Source organism: Ceratotherium simum, chromosome 24 (assembly GCF_057802395.1).
Source record: "Ceratotherium simum simum isolate JZ-2026a chromosome 24, ASM5780239v1, whole genome shotgun sequence".
In the NCBI taxonomy this organism is placed as follows: domain Eukaryota; kingdom Metazoa; phylum Chordata; class Mammalia; order Perissodactyla; family Rhinocerotidae; genus Ceratotherium; species Ceratotherium simum.
This window is the reverse complement of record NC_141923.1, coordinates 6,224,823-6,248,679: the sequence shown is the minus strand read 5'-3', so window position 1 is coordinate 6,248,679 and position 23,857 is coordinate 6,224,823. Positions and strand designations below refer to the sequence as shown.

General features: G+C 59.0%; 2 protein-coding genes across 2 annotated transcripts in view; one reads left to right on the top strand and one right to left on the bottom strand.

Moving 5' to 3' along the window:
• Positions 1 to 502, top strand: part of EVL (Enah/Vasp-like) — a 161,722-nt gene extending 161,220 nt beyond the window's left edge. Inside the window, exon 14 of the mRNA XM_087447955.1 lies at positions 5 to 502. Within this exon, the coding sequence (XP_087304081.1) occupies positions 5 to 42 (38 nt within the window). The 3' untranslated portion in view covers positions 43 to 502. The remainder of the gene's footprint in view (positions 1 to 4) is intronic.
• DEGS2 (delta 4-desaturase, sphingolipid 2) lies at positions 260 to 23,082 on the bottom strand. Its single transcript, XM_087447957.1, has 3 exons — positions 22,963 to 23,082; positions 5,577 to 6,319; positions 260 to 3,305 (listed from the first exon to the last, which is right to left on the bottom strand). Exons 1-3 carry the CDS (start codon positions 23,042 to 23,044, stop codon positions 3,159 to 3,161), a joined length of 972 nt encoding a protein of 323 aa, XP_087304083.1. The 5' UTR covers positions 23,045 to 23,082; the 3' UTR covers positions 260 to 3,158.
• Between the last annotated feature and the right edge of the window lie 775 nt (positions 23,083 to 23,857).

The following is a 23,857-nucleotide window of genomic DNA, read 5'->3' as shown; positions in this document are numbered from 1 at the left end:
TCAGCCATCAGGCAGGAGCTGAGTGGGATCAGCACCTCGTAGTGCGCCTGGCCCCTGCCGCTGCCCGAGACGCCGGTCCACCTGACGGCGGGGGACAGCGAGGAACCCGGCCGGCCCCAGGCCTTCAGCACACACAAGCACGCACCGAAGCTAGGATGTGCTTCGTTGAAAGATCTTAACCTGTGATAAAATATTAAAATGAGGAAAAAAGTTTAATTCCTGGATTTTTTAGATTCTACCTGACACAGAACACCAGGTCTACTTTTTTTGTATTTTATATTTGCCTATTTAAGTGTACATTTCTTTTGGTTTATAGAGAAGACACCCCCAAATCACACTTCATTAGATGGTTTCCAGGTTTTCTCCTAGATGACGCTGTTAGCACCTTGGCTGGCAGTGGCGAGCTGTCCACACACAGCTCCGTCCCCACATCACAGTGTGAGGGTCTGTCCACGCCCCGCGGTGTCTGTGTCCACGTGGTAATAAACGCTTACTGTCCACACCCCGGCTCCGGCTCTCACTCTCACGCCGGCTCTTGGTCGCTCCTGGCTGCGGATGCCCCTTTCTGGGGAAGGGCCCACGACAGTGGTGGGCGGGAATAGTAGGAGCAAGACAGGATCTTGGGTGGGTGGCTGGGCTGAATTCAGACATGGGGAAGGACGGGGAGGGCGACCGGGGCAGCTCAGGCACTGCCGGCCCGGGGTCCTCAGGTCCTGCATCGGGGAGCCACCCCCTATGGCCTCCCCCAGGGAGATGGGCCCTGAGTGGCGCCCATGCCTGGAACGTCTAAGGGACTCCATGTGGGTTCTGAGCAGCAGGGAGGATGTGCCTCTTCAACCACCCACTGCACAGATGGGGGAACTGCATCTCTGGCTCAGCCAGCCGTACAGAAATGGAAGGCATCCTTTGCCTTCTGCTCTGCCCCACAAAGCCTCCTTCTGCATCCTCCACATCTCCACGACAGCAGGGGCGCCCCCATGCCCACCCGAGTCACTTCTCAGACCATGCCAGTTCCCCATCATAGCCAAAGAGGGTCTGATTCTTGGCCTCGGCCACTGCTATCCCGGGCCAGGACCGAGGCCCCAGCCCGTGGGTGGGCCTTGAAATCCTGTGACCATCCCACAGCCACCATGGACACAGCAGTGTGCCCAGCCGTCCTCTGGGGGCCATGAGGGGAGGAGGCACAGCCCCCCATCTGGCTGATGACAAGGGGACTACTGTTTTCTGGCCTGGCTGTGGACATACTTCATCTCACTGAGTGCTCTCAACCGACCGAAAAAACAGAAAAAGGATTGTTCCGCCAGTAGGAGGTGAGCCACCCGAGGCTCAGATCTCTGGGTGGCTTGCCCCAGGTCCAGTGGTGGTTTTAACTCAGAGCTGGCAGGTTCCACAGTTCCGAGAGCTGCTCTCTCCTCTGCCTTCCACCTCCCAAGGTCCAGGAACCCTGCAGTCTCAGGGCCTGGGTGGGGGGGAGCTGGCAGGTGGTGACAGGGCGTTCTCCTCCCCCTGGGCTGCAGCCTCGGGAGAGCTCTGCCGGGCCCCTGCCCTTGGCCGGCCTCTGGCTTGTCGGTGAGGCTTGGACCTGCCCCTCTGCCCTGTCTGCAGATAAGCACACTGGCAGACACGGAGGAGCTGGGATCTCGGGCTCCCAGGGGCCCGCGCTGGCTTGTGTGCACAAGGAGGGGCTGCCTGCCCAAGCTCAAAGTACTCCCAGGCCGAACTGCGCCTCCCTCACACAGCAGCCTGGGGTTCAGAGGCCTCTTCCCCAGACCATCTCAGTGATCAGACCATTCGGAGACAGGGGCGCCTGGCACCACAGGAGGCCACTCCCAGGCCAGGGCAGGAAGTCCTTGCTCAGCACCTGCCAGGTCTCAGGCACTGGGCGGGCAGAGGATGCAATGTGCCTGCCTTCCAGCCCTCCCTCTCCTGGGTAGAAGACAGCCCCAGCCACGCCCACCCCTGGGGGATGGTTTGCCTCCCCAGCCTTAGGGCACAGGGGCTGCCTTTCCCCAGGGCTGCTGTGGGAGCTGCAGGGCCTCACCCACACACTTTCCTCTGGCAGGGAGGCCCGACCCCCGCACCTCTCCTGCTTACAGCCGGCCTGCCTGCCTCTGGGAGACCAGGACCCCACCCCACCCCAGTACAGCCCCCTAGGGCCACGGGGCTGACTAGAAGGATGCCTCCCTAGGCCTCACTGTGCCATCAGCCTGCTTCCCTCGGAGCTGTAGTTCACTTGGGCAGTCACCTGTCTGTCCAGCCACCTGTCTACCCGCCATCTGTCTGGCCTGTGGCACCCATTCTGTTAGACTCTCCTCAAGTCCCATGTCTGAGCTGGTGGAGGAAGCAGACCCTGGTATCAAGCTCGAATCTTCTCAGGGCTCAGGAAAGGCTTCTTGCAGGGTTGAGGGCTGAAGGTGGGGCAGGAGCAGGCGACATGGACTGAGAGGAGGCGGTGGAGAGGGGGCAAGGCTGGTAATGAGGGGCTTCGGGGCCACATGGACCTCGAGGGCACGCAGGAGCCCTCTGCTGTCTATATCCCTAGAGGCCAGCCACCCAGAATGGCAGGGCCCCCCGGGAATGCTGCCTAAGCAGCAAAGTGTGTGTGCAAAGTGGTCCCCAAGGGGTGGGGAGCAGAGGGGTGACCAGGGGCTGGCCAAGAGGGAGGCCCACTGGGGCCTCCAGGGCTGGCCAGGAGCCGTTCTCTGAGGCCCAGGCTGAGCCAAGACCACCCCTGGGAAACACGATCTGTGCATGTGAAAGCAAAAAAATGCTGATTTAATCGAGGGCGTGGGAACCTCTGCTCCTCTGATGCACCTAGGGCAGGGCCAGGCCTCGCCCCATGAGGCTCAGAAAGTGGGGGCCTGGCCCGAGGTCGCAGCGCGTCCATGTGCAGACGCAGCTTCTCCAGGTAGTGGTCTGTGCCTGCTGTCGCCAGGCTTGGTCTCTAGCAGCAGCCCAGGGTGCAGGAACCAAATGCAGCCAAACCAGTTCTGGGCACTAGGCTAAGGAGGGGACAGTGACAACCAGCTCTGCAGCAGGTGGGCAGGGGGGCAGTAACCCACGAGCCACAGGCCCGGCCCCCACCCTCAGCACTGAGGCCCGGGCAGCAGGGCCAGGGCACTGCAGGTCCGTCCACTCCAGGTGCCAGTCGGTAGGGCTCACAGGCGGTCCTGTGCCAGCTTGCACACCCGCTTCACCCTGGCGTAGGGCCCCAGAGAGTCCTCGAACACGAAATCCCAGAGCACCTTCCCCCAAGAGTGGTGCTGTGGCAGGTGGTCATAGTACTCGGGCGCAATCTTCCGCACCTGCGGAGAGGACGGGAGGGGCGGGGGTGGAAGCTGTGAGCATGTGGGCACATACGTGTGCGCGTGAGCATGCGCCCACAGCCACCCATGAGTGCAGACATGAGCTTGCACGCAGACACACGCATGAGCATGTGTGCACAGACATGAGCATACACACGTGATCATGCAGGCACACAGACACGTGAGCATGTGCACACACATGCACACACCCTGTCATCTCCCAGGGTCTCTGTGTCCAGCTCAGCCAGGCAAGAGGCTGACCTGCTGCCTGAAGGCAGAGGGGCCTGTGGCCCGGGGCACCAGCAGGCTCTGAGCTCCTGCCCCGGTGGGCGTGGGGAGTTAAAAAAGGCACTTCCGGGCCGGCCCCGTGGCTTAGTGGTTAAGTGCGCGCGCTCCACTGCTGGCGACCCGGGTTCGGATCCCGGGCGCGCACCGACGCACCGCTTCTCCGGCCATGCTGAGGCCGCGTCCCACATACAGCAACTAGAAGGATGTGCAGCTATGACATACAACTATCTACTGGGGCTTTGGGGGGAAAAAATAAAAAAAATCTTTAAAAAAAAAAATCTTTAAAAAAAAAAAAAAAAAAAGGCACTTCCCCTCTAGGAGCCCAGATGCCAGGCCGGGGTTTCTTTCCCTCCAGCGCCTGCAGAGTTCTGAGGCACAGCCTGGTTTGAGTCCTGCTGACCCACAGTCCCGTCACACTCCCCAATCTCTGCAACCTGCCATCCCCTCTGTTGGGAGCCTCAGCTCCCACCACACCCCCACCCATCGCCCTCCCCCCACTCTCAGTACTTGTCATTTCCCAAATGCACGCCACTCCCCCTGCAGCTCCCTGCCCCACTCTGCACCCGACAACCCCTCAGCCTGCCTCCTCCAGGAAGTACTCCCAGTTTCATTGCCTCCATCGGCACCACCATCTCCCCAGCATGCCAACTGCAGGCGGTACCCTCCACTCCCCCATGGACGACACACCTGGTGCTCAGGGCCTGCTTTAAAGCAGAAGATGGGGCTCAGGGAGACGAGGTGACCTGCACAGGGGGGTGAGCAGGGAGCCTTGACTGCTCGGGAGAAGTAAAGGCTCGCAGCTAAGAGCAGGGGCTTCCGTGACCACCTTGGGTCCAGACTCTGGCTCTGCCACTTCCTGAGGCAGGTACCTCCCCTCTCTGAGCCTCTGCCTTCTCATCTGTGAAATGGGGATAGGGGTAATGAGGGCACTTGCAACAGGGGCTTGTGGGGAGGCTGAAGTGAGATGGTGCCTGCACAGAGCAGGAGGGGGAGGGGCGGGGAGAGAGGAGGTGGGGAGAGGGGGAGGGTGCTGCACGGCCAGGGCTCCAGGGCTCAACACCGGGCTGTGGGACTCCAGAGTCCCACAGGCCAGGGCACAAACACCTGCACACCAGACAAGCGCTCACACATAAGACACGCACCAACACATGTACACACGGGCACACTCACAGGCACCCATGCAAACACCCGCATACGTAGGTGTGCGCGCATGGGCAAGCGAACATGCATGCACACGTGCACTCACACCTGCAGGAACTCGCACACGGGCAGGCACACACCTAGACTCGCACACTCTCACACCCTCCCTACCACTGCACCCTCGGGTCACCTCAGCTCTCTAACCCACCAGCGCCAGGCCGGAACTTCCCCCACCCCCCACCGCCCTTCTTTCTCCTTCAGAAATTCTCCAACCCCACGCCTCCCAAGACAGAGGCGCCAGCCCCACAGGTTTCAGCTCTGCGGCAGCTCAGGCCAAGCCCTTTGGGTCACAGAGGGCAAAGCCCACCCTGTCCTCTCTGTGCCACGAGGGGGCCCCTGGAGGGTGACTGGGCAGTGACAAGAAGTGAGCAGAGACGGAGTCAGGAGCCAGGAAGGAGAAGTACTTCACACGCGGTATCGACACTGCTGCCCCAATTTACAGAAGGCACAGAAAGGGCAAGTGGCTTGCCCAAGAACGCACAGTCAGCACATGTGGTACCTGGATTCAAACAGGTTTTCATTAAAGCTAATGGCCTAAACTGTAAAAGGCCCCTCGAGCCCCTGCCCTCCCTGGATTCTTATTCTGCAGCCAGGCACTCACCTGCACCGTGTGGCCTCTCCCGTCACCCTGGGGACCACAACTCAGAACGCAGCCATCCCACGATCAGCACGAAAGGAAAAGGAGGCCAGAGCGTGGCCCAGGGCCCTCCCCACACCTCCCCACCTCCTAAGACGCCCGCGCAGCCCTCGCCCACCGCAGCCCTGTCGGCCGTGGCCACCTACCAGGGGCAGGCTGCAGCTGGGGATGCTGGGGAAGTCGTGGTGCTCCACGTGGTAGCCCACGTTGAAGGTGATCCAGTTGAGGGGCCCGTAGTAGGAGTAGGTCTCGTAGCCCTTGACGAACATGTAGTGCTCAGCCACGAAGTGGCCCGAGATGGGGTGCAGGCCCAGGCCCAGCAGCGAGCTGGCCAGCAGGTAGACCACGGGCTTGAGCCCACCGAGGGCGAAGATGGTGGCGTCGGCCGCCAGCTGCACCAGGGTGTTGAAGACCTCCATGCGGGTCACGGCCCTGGGGTGCACCCACAGCGGCCGCAGCGTGTAGAAGAAGGGCTGCAGCACCAGCCAGAGCAGCTTGCGGGCCGGCGTGCAGAAGAACCAGCCCTCGAAGTGTGTAGGCACGTCCACGTCCAGCCCGTCGCCACCCAGGTAGCGGTGGTGGTCTATGTGGTACTTCTTGAAGGAGGCGGCGTAGGGCACGCCTATGGGCAGATTGGCGAAGACGGCGAACCAGCGGTTGTGGGCGGCGCGGCCCGTGCCGAAGGCGGTGTTGTGCGAGATGTCGTGGATGGCCAGCGTCAGCGAGTGGTTCACGCAGCCCCCGAAGGCGTAGGCCCAGAAGAGCAGCCAGCGCCACGCCAGCCCCCGCACCAGCCAGCAGGCCAGCAGCTGCGCCAGCACCAGCCCCAGTACCGTCCACTTGAGATGAGGATCCGGCCGCATCAGGGCCTTGATGGCCGGGTACTTGGCTGCAGGTGGAACCCGGAGAGAAAGGCGTGAGGGGGGCACTCGCTGCGCTCCCACATCCCTCCCATCTTCCCTCTTTCCTCCTCCCCGCCTCCTTCCCCTCCTTCCCCTCCCTCCCTGCTCCCACCTTCCCTCCTCCCTCCCTTCCTCCCTCTTTCCATCGTCCGTTAAGCCCCCAGGCAGTGATGTGGAGATAAACTCGCCCCTCCTTTGAGGATCACTCTAAGACCTTGGGGGCCTAGGAACAGCCCGGGAGTGACGAGGTGGACCAGACGCCCCAAACTCGTCAGGAACCTGGGGGGCAAGGGAGGCCCGGGGAGGGAAACATGCAGGGCTCTGGCTCTGAGTGTGTCAGTTCTGAAAACAAACCAGATCTGAAGGAAATACGATAAAATGTTGGACGCGTTTATTTTGGGTGGTGGGCGTGTGTTAGAGTATCTTTTGTACTTTCCTGTGTTTTGTTTTACAGAAAAGGGAAAAACAATGAGAATGGGAGTTGGCCAAGCAGAGGGGGGCCAGGGGCAGCCAGACCCTGCAGGAACCTCAGCAAGAGCAGGTGGAGTGAACGCCCTTGGGGCAAGACAGCTGTGCCTTCCAGAAACCTCCATGGCTGCCCGCTCTGCGGGAGCGGGCTGGCAGGGCCAGGCAGAAGGTGGGCGAGGAGGCTGGTGCTGCATCCAGAGACAGGGAGGGACAAGGCCAGAGGTCATGACACACTCAGGGTGACAGACGCCCCCAGGTCTGCTCTGTCCCCTAGTTCCCGGGGCAGAGCAGACAGCCCTCAGGGGTAGAGCCAGCACCGTGATGCACAGATGGGGAAACTGAGGGCAGGGACTGTCCCAGGGCACCCTCGGTCATCAGTACCTATCTCCAGTGCCTTCAGTGTCCACCCCTCCTGCCCAGCAAGCAGCCGGGCAGCCTTGGGCTCACCCTCTGACTGGCCCACAAAGGGTCTCCAGACACAGCAGAGGCCAGGTCCCAACTGGAATTGGCCAGGCCAAGGTCGAATCCTACCTCGCTCTTTCCTCCAAGTGACCCAGGAAGTCACCTCCCCTTTGTGCTCTGAATGGGATGTGACAGCTCAGCTCAGCCACCCAAGGCCGCCTCAGCCAGGACCCTCCCCCCAGCCCCAAGAACTTTCCGTCAGAGACACCCAGCAATGGAACAGGTGCTTCAGGGGTGGTGAGCTGCCTGTCCCTGGGGTATGCAAAGAGAAACACACAACATGGGCAAAGGGATTCTGTCCCCACTCCCCAGTCGGAGGGAAGACTCAGGATCAAAATCCTCCTGCCCGAGCTGCCCTGTCTCGGGGTCAGTCTTGATCTCACTGTGTGGCCGAGGGTGCGTTCCCACCCTCTCTGGGCCTCGGTGTCCCTGTGTGAGATAGCACAGATGTGCTGTGCTTCACAGGGTGTCTGTCCCCATGGAATCGTCCTGCTAGAGATGCTGCGGGGGAGCTGGGGTTCCCACGTCCTAGAACCACAGGCCACCTCTACCCTGGGAGAGCCAACAGAGTCCCCAGGCAGCGTTTACACCCCTGCAGTCTGCACACCAGCGCTCCCACCAGGCCTCCACCTCATCGGGCAGCTATGGTGCTTTGGGCTCCAACCAAGTGAGCAGAGGCTCCTCACAGTCCCCAGGGCAGCCCATGAGTGGCCGATGTGGGGTCTGAAACCCCACAGATGGCAGGGGCGGGCAGAAGCAGGACTCCCCTGACACACACGCGCGCACACACACACTCTCTCTCACACACACACACGCTCCCACTCCAGTCGCCTCAGACATGGGACAGCGCCACTCCCAGGCCTCCAGCTCCCAAAACTGCCTAGGCGCTTTGATCTAGGAGTCTCTCCCTGAAGCTGGCCCAGCATAACCACCTAGCAGACCCACGAGGATGGTAGTTACAGTGCGCATACAAGAGCAGAACTTCAGAAAGAGCGAGCAAGCCCAGCGACAGGTAACAAACCTCAGCCCCACCAAACAGGGGCCACAGGGGGCCACAGCATCCCTGGGGGACTGGGAGGGAGCAGCGTCAGTGCGGGTTCAAATCCCAGCTCCAGATAAGGGTTTAATATCCAGAATCTCTAAAGATCTCCTACAACTCAACAACAAAAAGACAAACAACCCAATTTAAAAACGGGCAAAGGATCTGAAAAATAGACATTTCTCCAAAGATGTGCACTGGCCAATAAGCACGTGAAAAGATGCTCAACACCATCGGTCACTAGAGAAATGGAAATCAAAGCCACAATGAGGTGCCCCGTCACACCCGCTGGGACAGCTAGATTCAAAAAACAGCAAACAACGCGAGTCGGCAAGGTTGCGGAGAAACGAAGCCTTGTCTGTACGCTGCTAGTGGGAATGCAAAATGGTGCAGCCGCTGTGGAGAACCATTTGGCAGTTCCTCAAAAGGTTAAACACAGAATTACCATATGACCCCGCAATTCCACTCCTAAACATATACCCAAAAGAATTTAAATCAGGGACACAGATACTTGTACACCAATGTCCACAGAACTAGTCACAATAGCCCACAGGTGGAAGCCACCCAGATGTCCATCAACTGATGGCTGGAAAGACAAAATGTGGCCTAGTCACACAATGGATGATTCTTCAGCCTTAAAAAGGAATGAAACTTGCAGTTATAAGATAAACAAGTCATGGGGATGTAATGCACAGTGTGGTGACTATAGTTAATAATACCATATTGTGTATTTGAAAGTTGCTAAGAAAGTAGATCTTAAAAGTTCTCATCACAAGAAAAAACAATTTGTAAGTGTGTATGGTGACAGACGTTAACTAGACTTATTGTGGTGATCGTTTTGCAATATATACAGATATTGAATCATTATGCTGTACACCTGAAACTAGTATAATGTTTTATGTCAATTATACCTCAATTACAAAAAAATTCTGGGGGCCGGCCCCTTGGCCCAGTGGTTAAGTTTGGCACATTCCGCTTTGGTGGCCCAGTGGTTAAGTTTGGCACACTCCGCTTTGGTGGCCCGGGTTCACAGGTTTGGATCCCAGGCAAGGACCTACATCACTCGTCAGCCATGCTGTGGTGGCGACCCACATACAAGAGAGAGGAAGGCTGGCAACAGATGTTAGCTCAGGGCGAATCTTCCTCAGCAAAAAAAAAAAAAAAATTCTTATTTGGATTTTCTACCTTCTCTATTTCACAATTCCAACTCCCCTAATCCAGCTCCCTGGAATTGACTCCCAAATAACCTACCAGCACTCCCCCAAAAAAAGAATGAAGTACTGACTCATGCTACAATGTGGAGGAAACTTGAAGACATTATGCCACGTGAAAAAAGCCAGGCACAAAAGGCCACGTGCTGTATGAGTCCACTTCTGTGAAATATCTAGAACAGGCAAGTTCACAAAGACAAAAAGTAGAGGTCAGCAGGGGCTGGGGAGGGGCCCGAGGGCGACAGGGCATGCCTGGTAATGAGTCATGAAAAGCTTTTGGAAATAGTGATGGCTGCACAACACTGTGATGTAATTAATGACACCAAATCATACACTAAAACATGGTTAAATGGCGAATTTTCTGTTCTATATATTTTACCACAATAAAAAAATGTTAAGGGCCAGCCCAGCGGTGTAGCGGTTAAGTTGGCGTGCTCCACTTTCGCAGCCCAGGGTTCTCAGGTTTGGATCCTGGGTGTGGACCTACACACCGCTCATCAGCCATGCTGTGGCGGCGTCCCACATACAAAAAAGAGGAGGATGGGCACAGATGTTAGCTCAGGGCCAATCTTCCTCACCAAAAAAAACAAAACAAAACAAAAAAAAATCCCAACTCCGGGCAGGCAACCTGAGCTCCAAGGCTTGGTCTCTGAACCATAAACCAGGTCACCGGAAGGATTAACAGGTAAGGCTCGGGAGAGCGCAGGCTGTGCGCAGACCGATCGCAGGCTTTAGGAGGACGAGTCAACAAAAGCACACAGTACAGGCCAGCTTTAAGAGGCAGCCTCCAGAAGGCTCACCGCAGACAGTTTCCCGCGGTGTCAAGGAGCTGCAGGGCTGGAAGGTGGTGGACAATGGTGATGGCGAACGGGCTGATTAATTGCTCTCCTCCAGTCCTGCCCACATCGCCTGATGGGGCCTCTCGGAGCTGTTGGAGGTGACCCGGCTGCCCGCAGAGGCCGGAGGAGGGAGACGGGAGGGGCGCAAAGGCCCTGCCAACGTAAACCAGGAGAGCCGTTCACAAGGTGGAGAGAGAGCTTGGCAACCGTGGTGGGCAGAATAATGGCCCCCAAAGATGGCTAGCCCTAATCCCATGGCCTGTGTGCTCGTTAGAGTCCAGGGCCAGGGAGAACCAGGGTTGCACGTGGCATTCAGGATGCTGTCAGCTGACCTTACAACAGGGAGAAGGTCCTGGATTCCCAGGCAGCCCCATGTCATCCCAGGGCCCAACAGGGGAAGAGCGGGCAGGAGAGGAAGTCGGAGGGGTGGATGGGAGGGACTCCATCTGCCATTGCTGGCTGTGCAGATGGGGGAGGGCCCCAAGCCCAGGAGTGCAGGTGGCCTCCAGAAGCTGGAAAGGCTGGGAAACAGATTCTCCGCTGAAGCCCCCAGCTGAGCATGGCCCTGCCAACACCCAGCGAGACTGTGTCAGACTTCTGACCTCGAAGCTGTAGATAATAAGGGTGTTTTTATGGGGCTGGCCCAGTGGCATAGTGGTTAAGTGCATGCGCTCCGCTGCCGCAGTCTGGGGTTCGCAGGTTTGGATCCCGGGCGCGCACTGATTCACAGCTTATCAAGCCGTGCTGTGGCGGCGTCTCATATAAAATAGAGGAAGATGGGCACAGATGTTAACCCAGGGCCAGTCTTCCTCAGCAAAAAGAGGAGGATTGGGATCGGATGTTAGCCCAGGGCTGGTCTTCCTCATAAAAAAAAAAAAAAGAAAGAAAGAAGTGTGTTGTTATAAGCCCCCAAGCTTGTGGTAATACCTGCAGCCCTAGGAAACGCACACAGCAACTGGCAGGGGAGGGGGGGGCAGGGGGGTGAAGAAACAGCAAGGAAACTTACACAGCAACTGGCCCCAGGATGAAGAAACAGCAAGGAAACTCACACAGCAACTGGCCCCAGGGATGAAGAAACAGCAAGGAAACTCACACAGCAACTGGCCCCAGGGATGAAGAAACAGAGGGGGCTCCAGCACCCCAGCAACCACAGGGGTCTGTTCCTCCTGCCCCTGTCCCTCCACTGGACCTGGGGATGGAGTGCTGTACACTGGGGACAGCGGCGACTCACTTGGCACTGCCCCTCTACAGCCCCGCTGCCAGCCAGCCCTGGAGAGGTGGACAGCCAGCATGGCACTCGCCCAGCGTCATCCCACCGAGGGGGGGTGGGACGAGAAAGACAAAAGGCCCCAGGCCTGGGGGGTGGGGCTGACACATGAACCCCACTCGAAAGGGGGTACAGAGGCAGGCCTCATCCCAGCTTGTTCCTGCCCCAAAAGGGGGTCAGAGTGAGCGGGGACACTTCAGAGGGTGGGCCTCAGTGTTGCCTGGGAAAATGGGTGCTTCCAGTGGGGGGCGGGGGGCCTAGAGGGTGGGAATCCAGCAGCTGCAGTGAGGTGGAGCCAGGGAAGGAAGAGGTGTCTTCATGTGGCCAGGGCGAGAAGGATGTGCCGGCACCCCAGCCATCAGGGATGCTCCGCCCACAGCCCACTGCCTGGGAAATCGCATGCAAAGGCCCCCGAACCTTTGCATACCTGGATGTCAGGCTGGGACCACAGGCCACAGGGCTCTACCAACCTCCCTCTCACCAGGGGCGGCCTCTGGGCACCAGCCTCCCCCCTGGGCAACCGGGGGCCTGGCCCTCGTCCGAGGCACACCTGGGAGCTGACCCAGGTGGCTGGAGGCCACCAGCCCCCACAGGGCAGGCTTCCCCCACTTCCCCTTGGAAGGAGGCCAAGCCTGGGGCAGGAGGGTGGCGCAGGCCACACCTGCACCAGGTGGTCACAGCCTGGCAAGCTCTGGGGCAGCGGGGACCAGGATCCCGGCTCTGGGATCCAGGCCAGCACACAGGCCACTCCCATGCCCCTTGGAGGCAAGGGCAGTGACAGAGCCTGGCAGCTGAGACCTTGGACGGTGGGCCTCAGGTGCCCCATCCATTGAATAAAGATAATAAGTCCTACCTGTGGCGTAGGATGTGGGGGAGCAAAGAACATCCCTGCAGGTCCCTTCCCTGCCCCACCCCTGCCCAGCCCTCCTTCAGGGAGCCCGGTGCCCCTTCCTCCTTTTCAAGACAGGTTCCCAAGGACTCAGCCGCCCCCAGCTCGGTGCAGCCCCAACAGGGCCTGGGGTGCCTGGTCCCCAGCCCCTCACCCAGGCTGACCGAGCAGGCCGGGGCCAGTCCTGGCCGCACCACCTCCCCAGCCTCGGTCTCCACATCTGGGAAACGGGCTGTGGTGAGGCTGGGATGACAGCTCTGAGCCCTGTTATTATTGTTGTTATTAAATACAGTTGTGTGATCCGAGAGTAAAACGTCCCACCTCTGACCTCTGGGGCCGTGGGTACAGGTGTTGCAGGCTGACCTGGCCCCGGGCTTGCTTTGACCTATGAGAACAGGCCCGATGTTCCCAGGCCACGAGGGTCACTCACTGGGCCCGGTCATCCTGTTGGAAGCAACGAGAAATGGTGCCGAAGTACAAGTGGACACCAGGCAGCACAGGGGCGAGCCCTCAGAGGCGGCCAGCATGTGAGGCCCGGATCACCTCCACCCTGCCTGGAGGCACCTTCCGGACCACAGTGCAGGGAGAAGGAGCCCCAAGGAGCCGAGCGGGCTGAGAACAGCCATCAGGGAGGCGGGGCCGAGCAGGCGCTCCAGCCAACAGCAGGGTCCCCGGAGGGCCTTGGCTGAAGGTGTGTGCGGGGCAAGACCCCGTGAGGCTCAGAGACAGCTGCCGGGAGCTGGGAGTCCAGCAGGTTCCGGAGGTGGCATGGCTGGGAGACCTCACTGAACACCCCAGGCCGTCAGTGGAGACCCCAGGAAGGCCCCGTCTCAGGAGCGGACCCGCCCTAAGAGCACGGTGGGTAGGAGCAAGCTGACCACCAGGCCAGCGCCTGCCTGCCTCACTCAGGGCAACAGCAAACATCTACCCTTTCAATTCCAGCTTCCAGGGCCCTGGGGAGGTGGGAGGCCTGGCGACCTCCTGGGGGAGAGGCTCGGGGAGCAACGGCCACACAGACTGGAAGCTGAGGGCACTGGGCACAGTCAGGATTTGGCGTAACTGGAGCCATGGGCTTGGGGGTGTCCAGCTGCCAGGGGTCAAGGAAGGTCACGGACAGAAGACAGGACAGGCACCTGCTGGACTTAGCAAGGTCATGGGGGCCTCGGCAGGAACCATCTCAGCACGGCCCCCTGATGGCAGTGAGGTGAGGGATGGATGTGGTGAGTGTGGGTGTCGGGGGAGGGAGGGCCCACTGGGGTGTTAGGATGAGAGAGAGACGCCAGGACAGCAGAAGGAGGGGACAGAGATGCCGGGCAGGGGTCATAGAGAAGGCAACGGGTGCTGGCCCAACAGAAGGGGAGCCCCCTCCGGGGGAGGGGGACGGGAAGGAGGCGGAGTTGGGGACGGGGAGAGCCACTGGGCTCCACGGCCTTGGGCTTCGTGTCCTCTGGGCCCTAGGAGAGGTGGAATGCCCGAGAAGGAGGGGAGAGAACCGCATGCTCCCTGGCAGCCCCACGAGGAGCCCCAGGCCCCGGCTGGACTTCCAGATCCGGCCCAGCCTGACCAGACCCTAACCCCATGGGATCCCAGCTGACCACGGGGCGACCCTGCCTGCTCAGGCCTCCAGCTCAGAGGACAGGAGCAGCTGGGCTAGGACAGGCAGGCCTCGGGGGCTCTCTGTCTGGGGGGTGGCCTGGAGCCCAGTGTGGACGGCCGCCTGGAACCAAAGACAAACAGACCCATGCCGGTGGGCTTCCAGCAGCAGCCATGGCTGAGCCACTGGCCATGGACGACAGCCATCACTGCTAGAAGTCATGCTGTCCAGGCATGACACAAGAAGGAGGGTGTGAGGGCCACGGAGGCCCAGGTTCCAACAAGGCAGAGCGAGGCTGACGGAGCCAAGAATTGACCTCAGGACCTCTGACTCCAGGCCCGCAGGATGTGAGCCAGGGCCCAGGCGTGCACGGGGACATCAGCAGGTGTCACACACCCAGCGTCTGACACACACTTACTCATTCAGGCCTCACTGCCCTGCGCAGGAGGGGACCATCGCCTCATCTTACAGATGAGGAAACAGAGGTCCCTCCACCAGGTAAAACAGCTGCCTGACTTCCACTGGCCCCTCCAGAGAGACGGGAGAGCGCGCCGCAGGGCCGCCTCAGCCCCCAAAGGAGCTGTTTCCTGGAGCTGGGCCACCTCAGGGCAAAGCACCCAGAGAAAACCCTGGGTCCTGGTTCAGGAGAGCCGCACTGCAGCCTGGCTGGGTCCCACTGCTGTGTGCCCTTGGGCAAGCCCCTGTCCCTCTCTGGGCCTGCTTCCTCACTCTCCATATCTTGGCGCTGGCTCTGGCAGCCCGGGGACTGTGAGCACATGGAGGTGGCACAGGGGCCACAGGGTGGGGAAGAGGGAGGTGGCAGCAGGCGCTGGGGTGTTGGGAAGCTTGGCTCCCGCAGAATTGTGCATTTACATGCATTCCATAGATTTACATACATGCCACACTTGTTCATAAGGACGTAGAAAGCAGAGCAGGAGGACGGGCCTGCCAGAAGGGAGGGCAGCCTGACCCTAACACCCCCACACCAAGCCCACAGAACGGTCTCCCCATGCATACTTGGTTACTCCCAGAACTTCTGACAAATTCTGCTGAGCCAGCGAGAGGGACGGAAGATGGCAGAAACAGGCAGCTGGCCGGGGGAGGCTGCTGGGCAGCAAGGGTGGTCCCCAGGCCGGGGGCCGGGCTCCTCCTCCCTGCGGCAGGCTGACCGGCTGGCGATGATGTCACTTCTCTCTGGCCTGCAGCGGGCCTGCCAGGAGCCCATGGGCTTCCTCCCACTCTCACCCTGGACCCTCCCCTGATCCCGCCCTGGCAACATCCAGGACCGACACTCCTACCACTTCCCCAGGAGGCCCAATGCCACTGCATGACAGTCTTGCTGGATCTAGGGGACGTCCTTGTCATCACCTTTCATCACTCAAGTGCCCCCAAGTATCCAACACTCCATCCCACACATCCGCTCACTGCTGCCCACCTGCCTCCCAGCTCCCACTGGATGGACCCTGTCCTCCCACCAGCTGCCCCGGGGCGCCCAGGAGCCCAGCGCTCCCTCCCTCACTTTCCAGCAGCTGCAGCCGAGTGCCTTCACCTCCAACAACACCGCCTAACAGAGGCCCCCAGGTCCTCCTCATCCCCTCCATCCTAAAGCGCCTCCTCGCAGCTCTGGCTCTAACGCCACACTGCCTTCAGTTGGGAGCCAAAAGGAAGCCTAACCCTGTCTGGTCAGTGTGGGAGGCTCTGGGGGGAGCCGGTTCGACACCGAAAATGTGGAAAGTGGCCCCAAGTGCCTTCAGGAGTCACTGTACTCCACCTCCCCGCCGGCCTCTCGCTCAACCTGCTTTCTACTCATTGACAAATATTTGCCAAAGGTCTGTGGCCAGCCAGGCCCCAGACCACAGACATGGGAGGGGCTCCCCGGCCGAGCGGGGCGGGGGCGCCGCACAGGCCAGGCCCGGACCCAGTGTGTCCCAGCTAGAACATGCCAAGAGAGGGCCGCACATACAAAGTCCATCACACTCGAGCTGAGACTGGAAGGAGGGAGGATTTGCATGTGAGAATATGGGGTGAGGCAGTGGGGTGACCACAGGGGTCAGACGACCTTTCTGGGATGATGAAAACACTCTAAAATTGGATTCTGTAACTTTACCAAAAATCAATGGACTGTGCCTTTATATGAGTGAATTTTATGGTATGTAAATCACGCCTCATAAAAGCTGGTACAAATTAAAGAAAATCAGGTGACAGAATGCCAGGTGGAAGACACAGCACGTGCACTGACACGGGGCTGGAGGGGACGAGGCCCAGGGGACACGTGAGCTGGCAGCCACACAGGAGTCATGTGTCAGGGACTGAGGATGCCTGGCGGCCGTCTTCAGGGACCTGCAGAGAAGAGTGTGCAACGGAGGTGCGGAGGCCTGGCCAGCCCCCACCAGCCAGGTGAGCTCGGGCACTGACAGAACCTCCCAGGTCCTGCTGTGCATAGAAAGTGTAAATGTCTATACGCAAAAAAAACAGAAAGAAGTACTCCAAGTCAAGAGACAAAGGACGGACCAGGGAAGATACTTGTGATGTGTGGCGAACACACAGCTCCTATCCGTAATATATAAAAAACTCCAACAAATCAAGAAAAAGGACGACTCCAATGGACAAAGGAGCCAAGGACATGATTAGAAAATTCACAAAAGAAGAAAGAGTGAAATCAAGGAAGAAATACTCAGCCTCACCATCCAGCTGAGAAATGCCAACTGAAATGGATATCTCCCAACTCTCCAGCTGGCAAGGGTTAAACCACGTGCACGCCGAGAGCCAGCGCTGACAGGTCCCCAGCCCCGCAGGAGGAGGGAACCTGGCCACGTTCCTGGCAGGCACTGGACTGGAGCAGACCAAACCTGAGCAGGTGCCCACTGCCCCCTCGGTTCACTCCCCCCCACACACCCCCCACACCCGGGAGCTGCTGTGGGCCCGACCCTGGGGGAACAGCCGTGGTGGGGGTGGGTGTGGGCCTGCCAGCCCTTGGTCGCGTCAAATAATTGACGCCATCACCCCACACATTAATACAGATTACAGAAGGGGCAAAGGCCATAAGGTCAAAGCGCACAGCACCCCGAGGGAGGAGAGGGAGGACCAGGGAGGGAGAGCTAGGAGGGGGAGGGAGAGCTAGGAGGGGGAGGGAGGCGGTGGTGTGGCAATCAGCCCCCAACTCCGTGCTCAGCAATGCATGTTGGTAGCTTGAAATTGGCCATGATGGAAATACTCACAGAAATCGGCAAAAGCCAATTGGCAAGTCAGAGCTTTTTGTTCCCTCCAGACAGTCAACTGTTCATGTTTACCAGCGTGCGTGCGTGCGTGTGTGCGTGTGCGTGCGTGCGTGTGTGCGTGTGCGTGCGTGCGTGCCTGTGTGCGTGTGCGTGCGTGTGTGCCTGTGTGCGTGTGCGTGTGTGTGCGTGCGTGCGCGTGTGCGTGCGTGTGTGCGTGTGTGCGTGCATGTGTGCGTGCGTGCGCGTGTGTGTGCGTGTGTGCGTGCGTGTGTGCATGCGCGTGTGTGCGCGTGCGTGTGTGTGCGCGTGCATGTGTGCGTGAGCGTGCGTGTGTGCGTGCGTGCGTGTGTGTGCGTGCATGCGCGTGCGTGTGTGTGCGTGTGTGGGTGCGTGTGCGTGTGTGTGTGGGTGCGTGTGTGTGCGTGCGTCGCGTCGCGTGTGCGTGTGCGTGTGCGTCGCGTGCGTGTGTCTGGCGTGCGTGTGGGTGCGTGTGTGTGTGTGTGTGTGTGTGTGTGTGGTTACAGAGTGTTTCTGAGAAAAGAACATTTAGACTGAGACCTGAAGGATGCACAGGAGTTTGGTAGATGAAGAGTAGAGGAAAAGAGTTCAAGCAGAGGAACAGGATTTGCAAAAGCCATGAAGTGAAAAATGGGCAGATGGGGGTGCATTCCACAAAATAGCCAGAGGGCAAAAAGTAAGGAGAAAGAGCAGGGGCCAGAGCGTGGGGGTGCCCAACACGCCAAGACAGAGATGGGATTTTAGAAAGGGAAGCCCTTGGAGGATTTGAGCAGGGGACGACATAACAGGTCAAATAGGGTCTGGAGTAACCCCTTAGGGATCACCTGTTGCCTGAGCTGCTGTGCGCCCGTGCACCCAGCACCCCTCCATCCTCCCCACCAGCGCAGGATCACAGAGCCCCTTCCCTTTCTTGGAGAGCTGTTTCCCTCCGCCCTTACATGTGATGCTGTGGGGCTTGCCCATCACAGCCCCCTGCCCGCTGACCAATCACAGGACTCGCGGCCAGAGGTTAGCTGGCTCGAGGGGAAGTCGTGCTTCTCAGGGTGGGAGGGGAGGGAGGCACCTTCTTCTGTGGAATCTCGGAGCTGGGTGGACACAGGCCTGGCGCTGCCTGCGGCCTGCCTGCTCTCCGCCCGTGGAGCCGGCATCTCTGAGCTTGGGTGAGGAGCGCCCACAAACTCCCCTGAGAGCTTCGGCCAGCTCTGTTCTGGATTCTACCACTGAGAGAACCCCAGCCAGGGCCCTTCCTGAACAAATAATCCAACAGTTGCCAAGAGTCTTACTTCCTTGTTTTCCTTTGATTATTTGAATTTCTTTTTTATCATGTGTGTGCCCTGCTTTTATTAGTAAAAAATAAATAAATAAAACAAAACAGAAACAAAACCACAAAGCTATCTGTTTTGGAAAAGACAGACCCAAAGCCTGCTTCTTAGTCCGCCCGCCACGCCTGGCGTGGACTCTGATCTCTGTCCGATGGGACCGGAGTCTTGTGGCTCCGTTCCTGCCCTCCCAGGACAGGCAGCTGCAGCCCTGGCCTGGGAGACATGGCTCTTCGGGGCTGCAGTGGGACCCCATTTTCTTAGGACGCTGTGCCCTAAGACGTGTCCCCATCCAGATAGGAGCTGGAGATGGACTTTGGTCTTGCCTGAACAGCACTGCAGCCAGCTCTGTGCAAGGATGTCCAGGGTTCTGACTCTGAGATTAGGAGCTTTCTTGAGCATCCAGTGGCCCCCAAGAGCTTGGCGTGGGCAGCAGAAGCCACCTCGGGGGGGGCTGGAGCACACCCTCGAGCAGGTGTCCACCTGAGCACCAACCTGGCCTCTGCGGCCTTGGAGCTGTGTGGCCCTGGGCAAGTCGCTTCCCCTCTCTGAGCCCCCTCTGCTGCCTCTTCAGTAAAGAGACGCTGGCAGTTACACATAGGGTTTCTCTTGGGCTGGGAATGGCACAGGCGTCAGGAAAGCGGAGATGGAAAGGCTTTCCCTGTCCTTGAGGACAACACGAGTTTGTCTGTGAGAGGTAATAATTATCATCGAGCTAACATTTATTGAGTGCTGGCCTTGGCATGTATCACCACCTCAGTGAATCCGCACAACAGCTCTGCAAGGATAATACTACCATTAATCCCCTTTTTTTTCAACCAACTGTACACACACATTCTACCAATGTCAAGTTCCTGTTTGTTTGTTGTTTTGCAGGGAAGGATTCACCCTGAGCTAACATCTGTTGCCAATCTTCCTCTTTCTTTGTTTCCCTCCCCAAAGCCCCAATGCATGGTTGTATATCCTAGTTGTAAGTCCTTCTAGTTCTTCTATGTGAGCCGTCGCCACAGCACGGCTACTGACAGGCGGGCGGTGTGGTTCCACAGCCGGGAACCAAACCCGGCCCACCTAAGGGATGAGAGCACCGAACTGTAACCACTAGGCCATCAGGGCTGGCTTCCATTAACCCCTTTTAACTCCACCAAGCCTCAATTTCCTCCTGTCTTTATTGACTGGCCCAGGGTCACATGACTAATGAGTGAGTGTCGAGGTCCTTGCCAGGAGTTCAGCTCCACAGCCGAGCTCTAGACCTCTGCAACCTGCCCCGGAGAGATAAGAAGGCAATGGGCTGGCGCCATGGAGGGGAATCTCAGAGGAGTGCCCTCACCCAGCCCAGGCCAGGGTCCATGAGGGCAGCCACGGGGGCTTCTCGCAGGAGGTGGAACTGAGCAAGAGTGAGCTGGGCAGAGCAGGGAGCAAGAACATCCAGGCAGAGGAGCAGCTTGTGCAAACGCCTGGGAGGGAGGGAGAATGGCACATTCCAAGTTCATGAGCTCAAAACTGGACAGTGGGGAGGAATCCCCGGCACCCACTGGAAGCTAGGAATGAGCAAAGCTCCCTGAGAAGTCAGCCCTTGAAGACATGTGCTGTCCCCGCCCTGGCCCAAGTCACCTCCCTGTCCTCCACGTCTTCCAGCCATCCCAGCCACCGCCCCCCCCCCCAGGAAGCTTCCTGGACTGGTTCCAGGGCCTGTGGCTTGTCTTTAGAGAGATCCTTCTCCACGTTCTGGAGTGCTGCGTATCACCCTGGGCACCTTCCCATCCAAGATCGCCTTTCATCCTTGTACCTACTCTGCAGACAGGATGACTGTGCCCATTGTGCAGATTAGGAAACTCAGGCTGCAGCCCAGAGCGTCTGGATCCTTCCAGGCAGCTCTGTGGACCAGGATATGTCTCCCAGCCTTCTCCATCTGGGGCCAGGTGCCCAGGGAGGCTGTGAGGGGCAGGTGGGGGAAGCCAGGGGAGGGGAAGGAAATACAGCCCTGCCTTGGACCTACTGAGAGGCAGCAGCCAAGACACCTGCCCTCTGCGGGGAGGGAGGACCAGATGATCACCGAGACCCCTCTGATCCACCTCCAGGAAGCTCACAGGTGTTGGGGAGGATGCTGCCAGGGGTGAGACCACAAACAGTTACCGCTCACCTCACAGGAGAAAACCACAGAAGTCACAAACCCACCTGGGGGTCTCCAGCCCCTGAAGCCCCCCCCACAGCAGGGTTAGTCATGCATTAACCACTCAATGCGTCCGGTGTCTGAAAGGTTTAAAAGTAATAGGATGGGGCCGGCCCCGTGGCTTAGTGGTTAAGTGCTCGCGCTCTGCTGCTGGCGGCCCGGGTTCGGATCCCGGGCGTGCACCGACACGCCACTTCTCCGGCTATGCTGAGGCCGCGTCCCCCATACAGCAACTAGAAGGATGTGCAGCTATGACATACAACTATCTACTGGGGCTTTGGGGGGAAAAAATAAATAAAATAAAATAAAATCTTAAAAGTAATAGGATGGGGCCGGTCCCGTGGCTTAGCGGTTAAGTGGGAACGCTCCGCTGCTGGTGGCCCGGGTTCGGATCCTGGGCGCGCACGGACGCACCGCTTCTCCGGCCGTGCTGAGGCCGCGTCCCACATACAGCAACTAGAAGGATGTGCAGCTATGACATACAACTATCTACTGGGGCTTTGGGGAAAATAAATAAATAAATAATAAAAAAATAAATAAAAGTAATAGGATGGATATTTCCATAGTCTTGGGGTGCAGCAGGAAGATGCCAAAGGGAAAACTCTAGAGAAAAAAGCCCATTGATTCGAAAGCATTAAAAAAAAAAAAAAAAAAAGCTTCTGTGATCGCAAAAGATAAATTATAAAGGGGAAAAATGTTTGCAACATACAAGACAAAGAGTTAAAAGCCTGCTATACAAAGAGTTCTAATAATCAACAAGCAAAAGACCAACCCAAGAGAAAAAAAGAAATTAAAATGGCCAATTAAACATTGAAACCAATCATCAAATAAATGCAGATTAAATCCACAATAAAATAGTATTGGTTCGTCAATCTGATCCGCAAAGATTAAAAGGCTTGCCAACCCAGGGCCGGCTCCGTGGCTTGGCGGTTAGGTGCGCGCGCTCTGATGCTGGCGGCCCGGGTTCGGATCCCGGGCGCGCCCCGAGGCACCACTTCTCCGTCCATCCTGAGGCCGAGTCCCACATACAGCATCTAGAGGGATGTGCAGCTATGACATACAACTATCTACTGGGGCTTTGGGGGAAAAAATTAAATAAATAAACAAAGAGCTCTAATAATCAACAAGCAAAAGACCAACCCAAGAGAAAAAAAGAAATTAAAATGGCCAATTAAACACTGAAACCAATCATCAAATAAATGCAGATTAAATCCACAATAAAATAGTATTGGTTCGTCAATCTGATCCGCAAAGATTAAAAGGCTTGCCAACCCAGGTGTAGGATGTGGGGAAACTGCGACCCTTCCTGGGGAGGGGGAGCCGGCCTGGCGCTGTGGGGGCGACTCGGTGGCATCCAGTAAAAGCTGTTCTGGAGGGCGCGCCCTTTAACCTGTAATCCGGGTAAGGGTCTGCCTGTCCTGGGTGTAGACCGAGCCGCTGGCATGAATGACGGTGAATCCGAGGATGGGTGAGCATGTAGGTAAAAATGACCTCGAAGGGACACTAAAGCACAGAGAGGAGCGGCCACCGTGTATTAAACTATAAAATACAGGACGGAATGGATGGGATTCTTTGGTACAATCTTTGTTTTTAAAAAAAGTTGTCTCTCTCCTTCGCGTTTGCTTCCTCCGAGGCGCTCATTCTGCCCTAAGCTGCGGGGGGATGGGGGAGGGCTTGGCGGCCACTCGCGCGGCCACAGGACCCAGAGACTCCACCTGCCGCAGGGGAGGCAGCGCATCCCGAACACAGACGGTCCCCCGGGGCCGACCCCTGCGCCGCCGCGTCCCCGCGCCCCCAGTCCGCGCCCCGGGAGTGGCTCGCGTCCCACAGCCGGGATGGAGCAGCCCAGAGGCGCTCCCCGGCGCGCGGATCCGGACTCGGGTCCTCGGGTCTTGGGTCCCAGGACGGAGGCAGAGACGCAGGGGAATTTCAGACCGGGGACGAGGGACCGTCGGGGACCCGACCCGGGGACGCTGGGGAGGGGAGTGGTGCCCCCGCCCTCCCTGGAGCAGGGGCAGAGGAGAGCCCACTGGGCATCCGGGCCCCCCCAGAACCCCCTGGGTTCGGGCTGGCCCCCTTGTCCAGACGGCCCCGCGAGGCTGTCCCCCTCGCCGCGGGGTCGGGGCCCGCGCTCACCGAGCATCTCCTTGCGCCGCTGAGTGTGCGGCTGGTCGGTGTAGACCCACTCGAAGTCGCTGCGGCCCGCGCTGTTGCCCATGGTGGGGCCGGGAGCGCGGCACGGAGCGCACGGCGACGGCTCGGCTCTGCTCCACCCGCCGCCGGGCCCGCGCGGCGCGGGACAAGTTGGGGCTCCGGGCGCGGCCGGGGCGGGGCCTCCCGGGGGCGGGGCCAGGTGCACCCCGGGCCTCAGGACCCGGGGCGGGGCCACGTGGGGGCGCGCGGAGGCCGCGGGCTTCGCCCGCGCTCTGATCGGGGCGGTCACGGCGGCCCTCGGGGCCTCAGTCACCTGGGTTGGAAAAAGGGACGATTCGCGTGCGCCCCGCGAGAGTCGCCGGAGCCAGGGTGGTGCATGGACGCCCGTGCGCTCATCCGCCCGGCTCCCCGCGGCGAGTCGTCGGTTCACCGAGGCCCCACCGCGGCTGAGCGCCGCCTCTCTTCGCGGCCCAGACCCACCCGTGCTCCTGCTGCCCCTGCCCCACGGACAAGCCCGTGCTAGCGCCACTTGGCAGGGGGTGGGGGAGAGTTGGGAGGATAGAGATCAAATGGATGTGACAGTGGGAGTAAACAGAAGGTGCTCATGAAGGGTTCGCCATGGCAATTCTCCCTTCCCCTACCCACCCCTTTCCCGCAGTTACAGAGGGCAGATAATGTGCCTGTGACAACCTCATGAAGGTGTCAGCTCCACCCCTGCCTTCAGGGAAATTGAGGAACACAGGGACACAGCAAGGAAGAGGCCTATTATGACTCAGGGTGATACGTGCCATAACACAGGGAGGCCCTGGGGCAGCTGGGGTTCAGTAGACCCATCTTTTGCATTGGGCTTTGAAGGATGAGTAAGAGTTCAACAGCT

Excerpts from the sequence above, each read along its gene's own strand:
- DEGS2 (XM_087447957.1), bottom strand. The coding sequence starts at position 23,044 with ATGGGCAACAGCGCGGGCCGCAGCGACTTCGAGTGGGTCTACACCGAC. Across the intron at positions 6,320-22,962 it reads GCGGCGCAAGGAGATGCTCG|CCAAGTACCCGGCCATCAAG; the intron begins GTGAGCGCGGGC and ends TTCCACCTGCAG. Across the intron at positions 3,306-5,576 it reads CCAGCTGCAGCCTGCCCCTG|GTGCGGAAGATTGCGCCCGA; the intron begins GTAGGTGGCCAC and ends TCCTCTCCGCAG.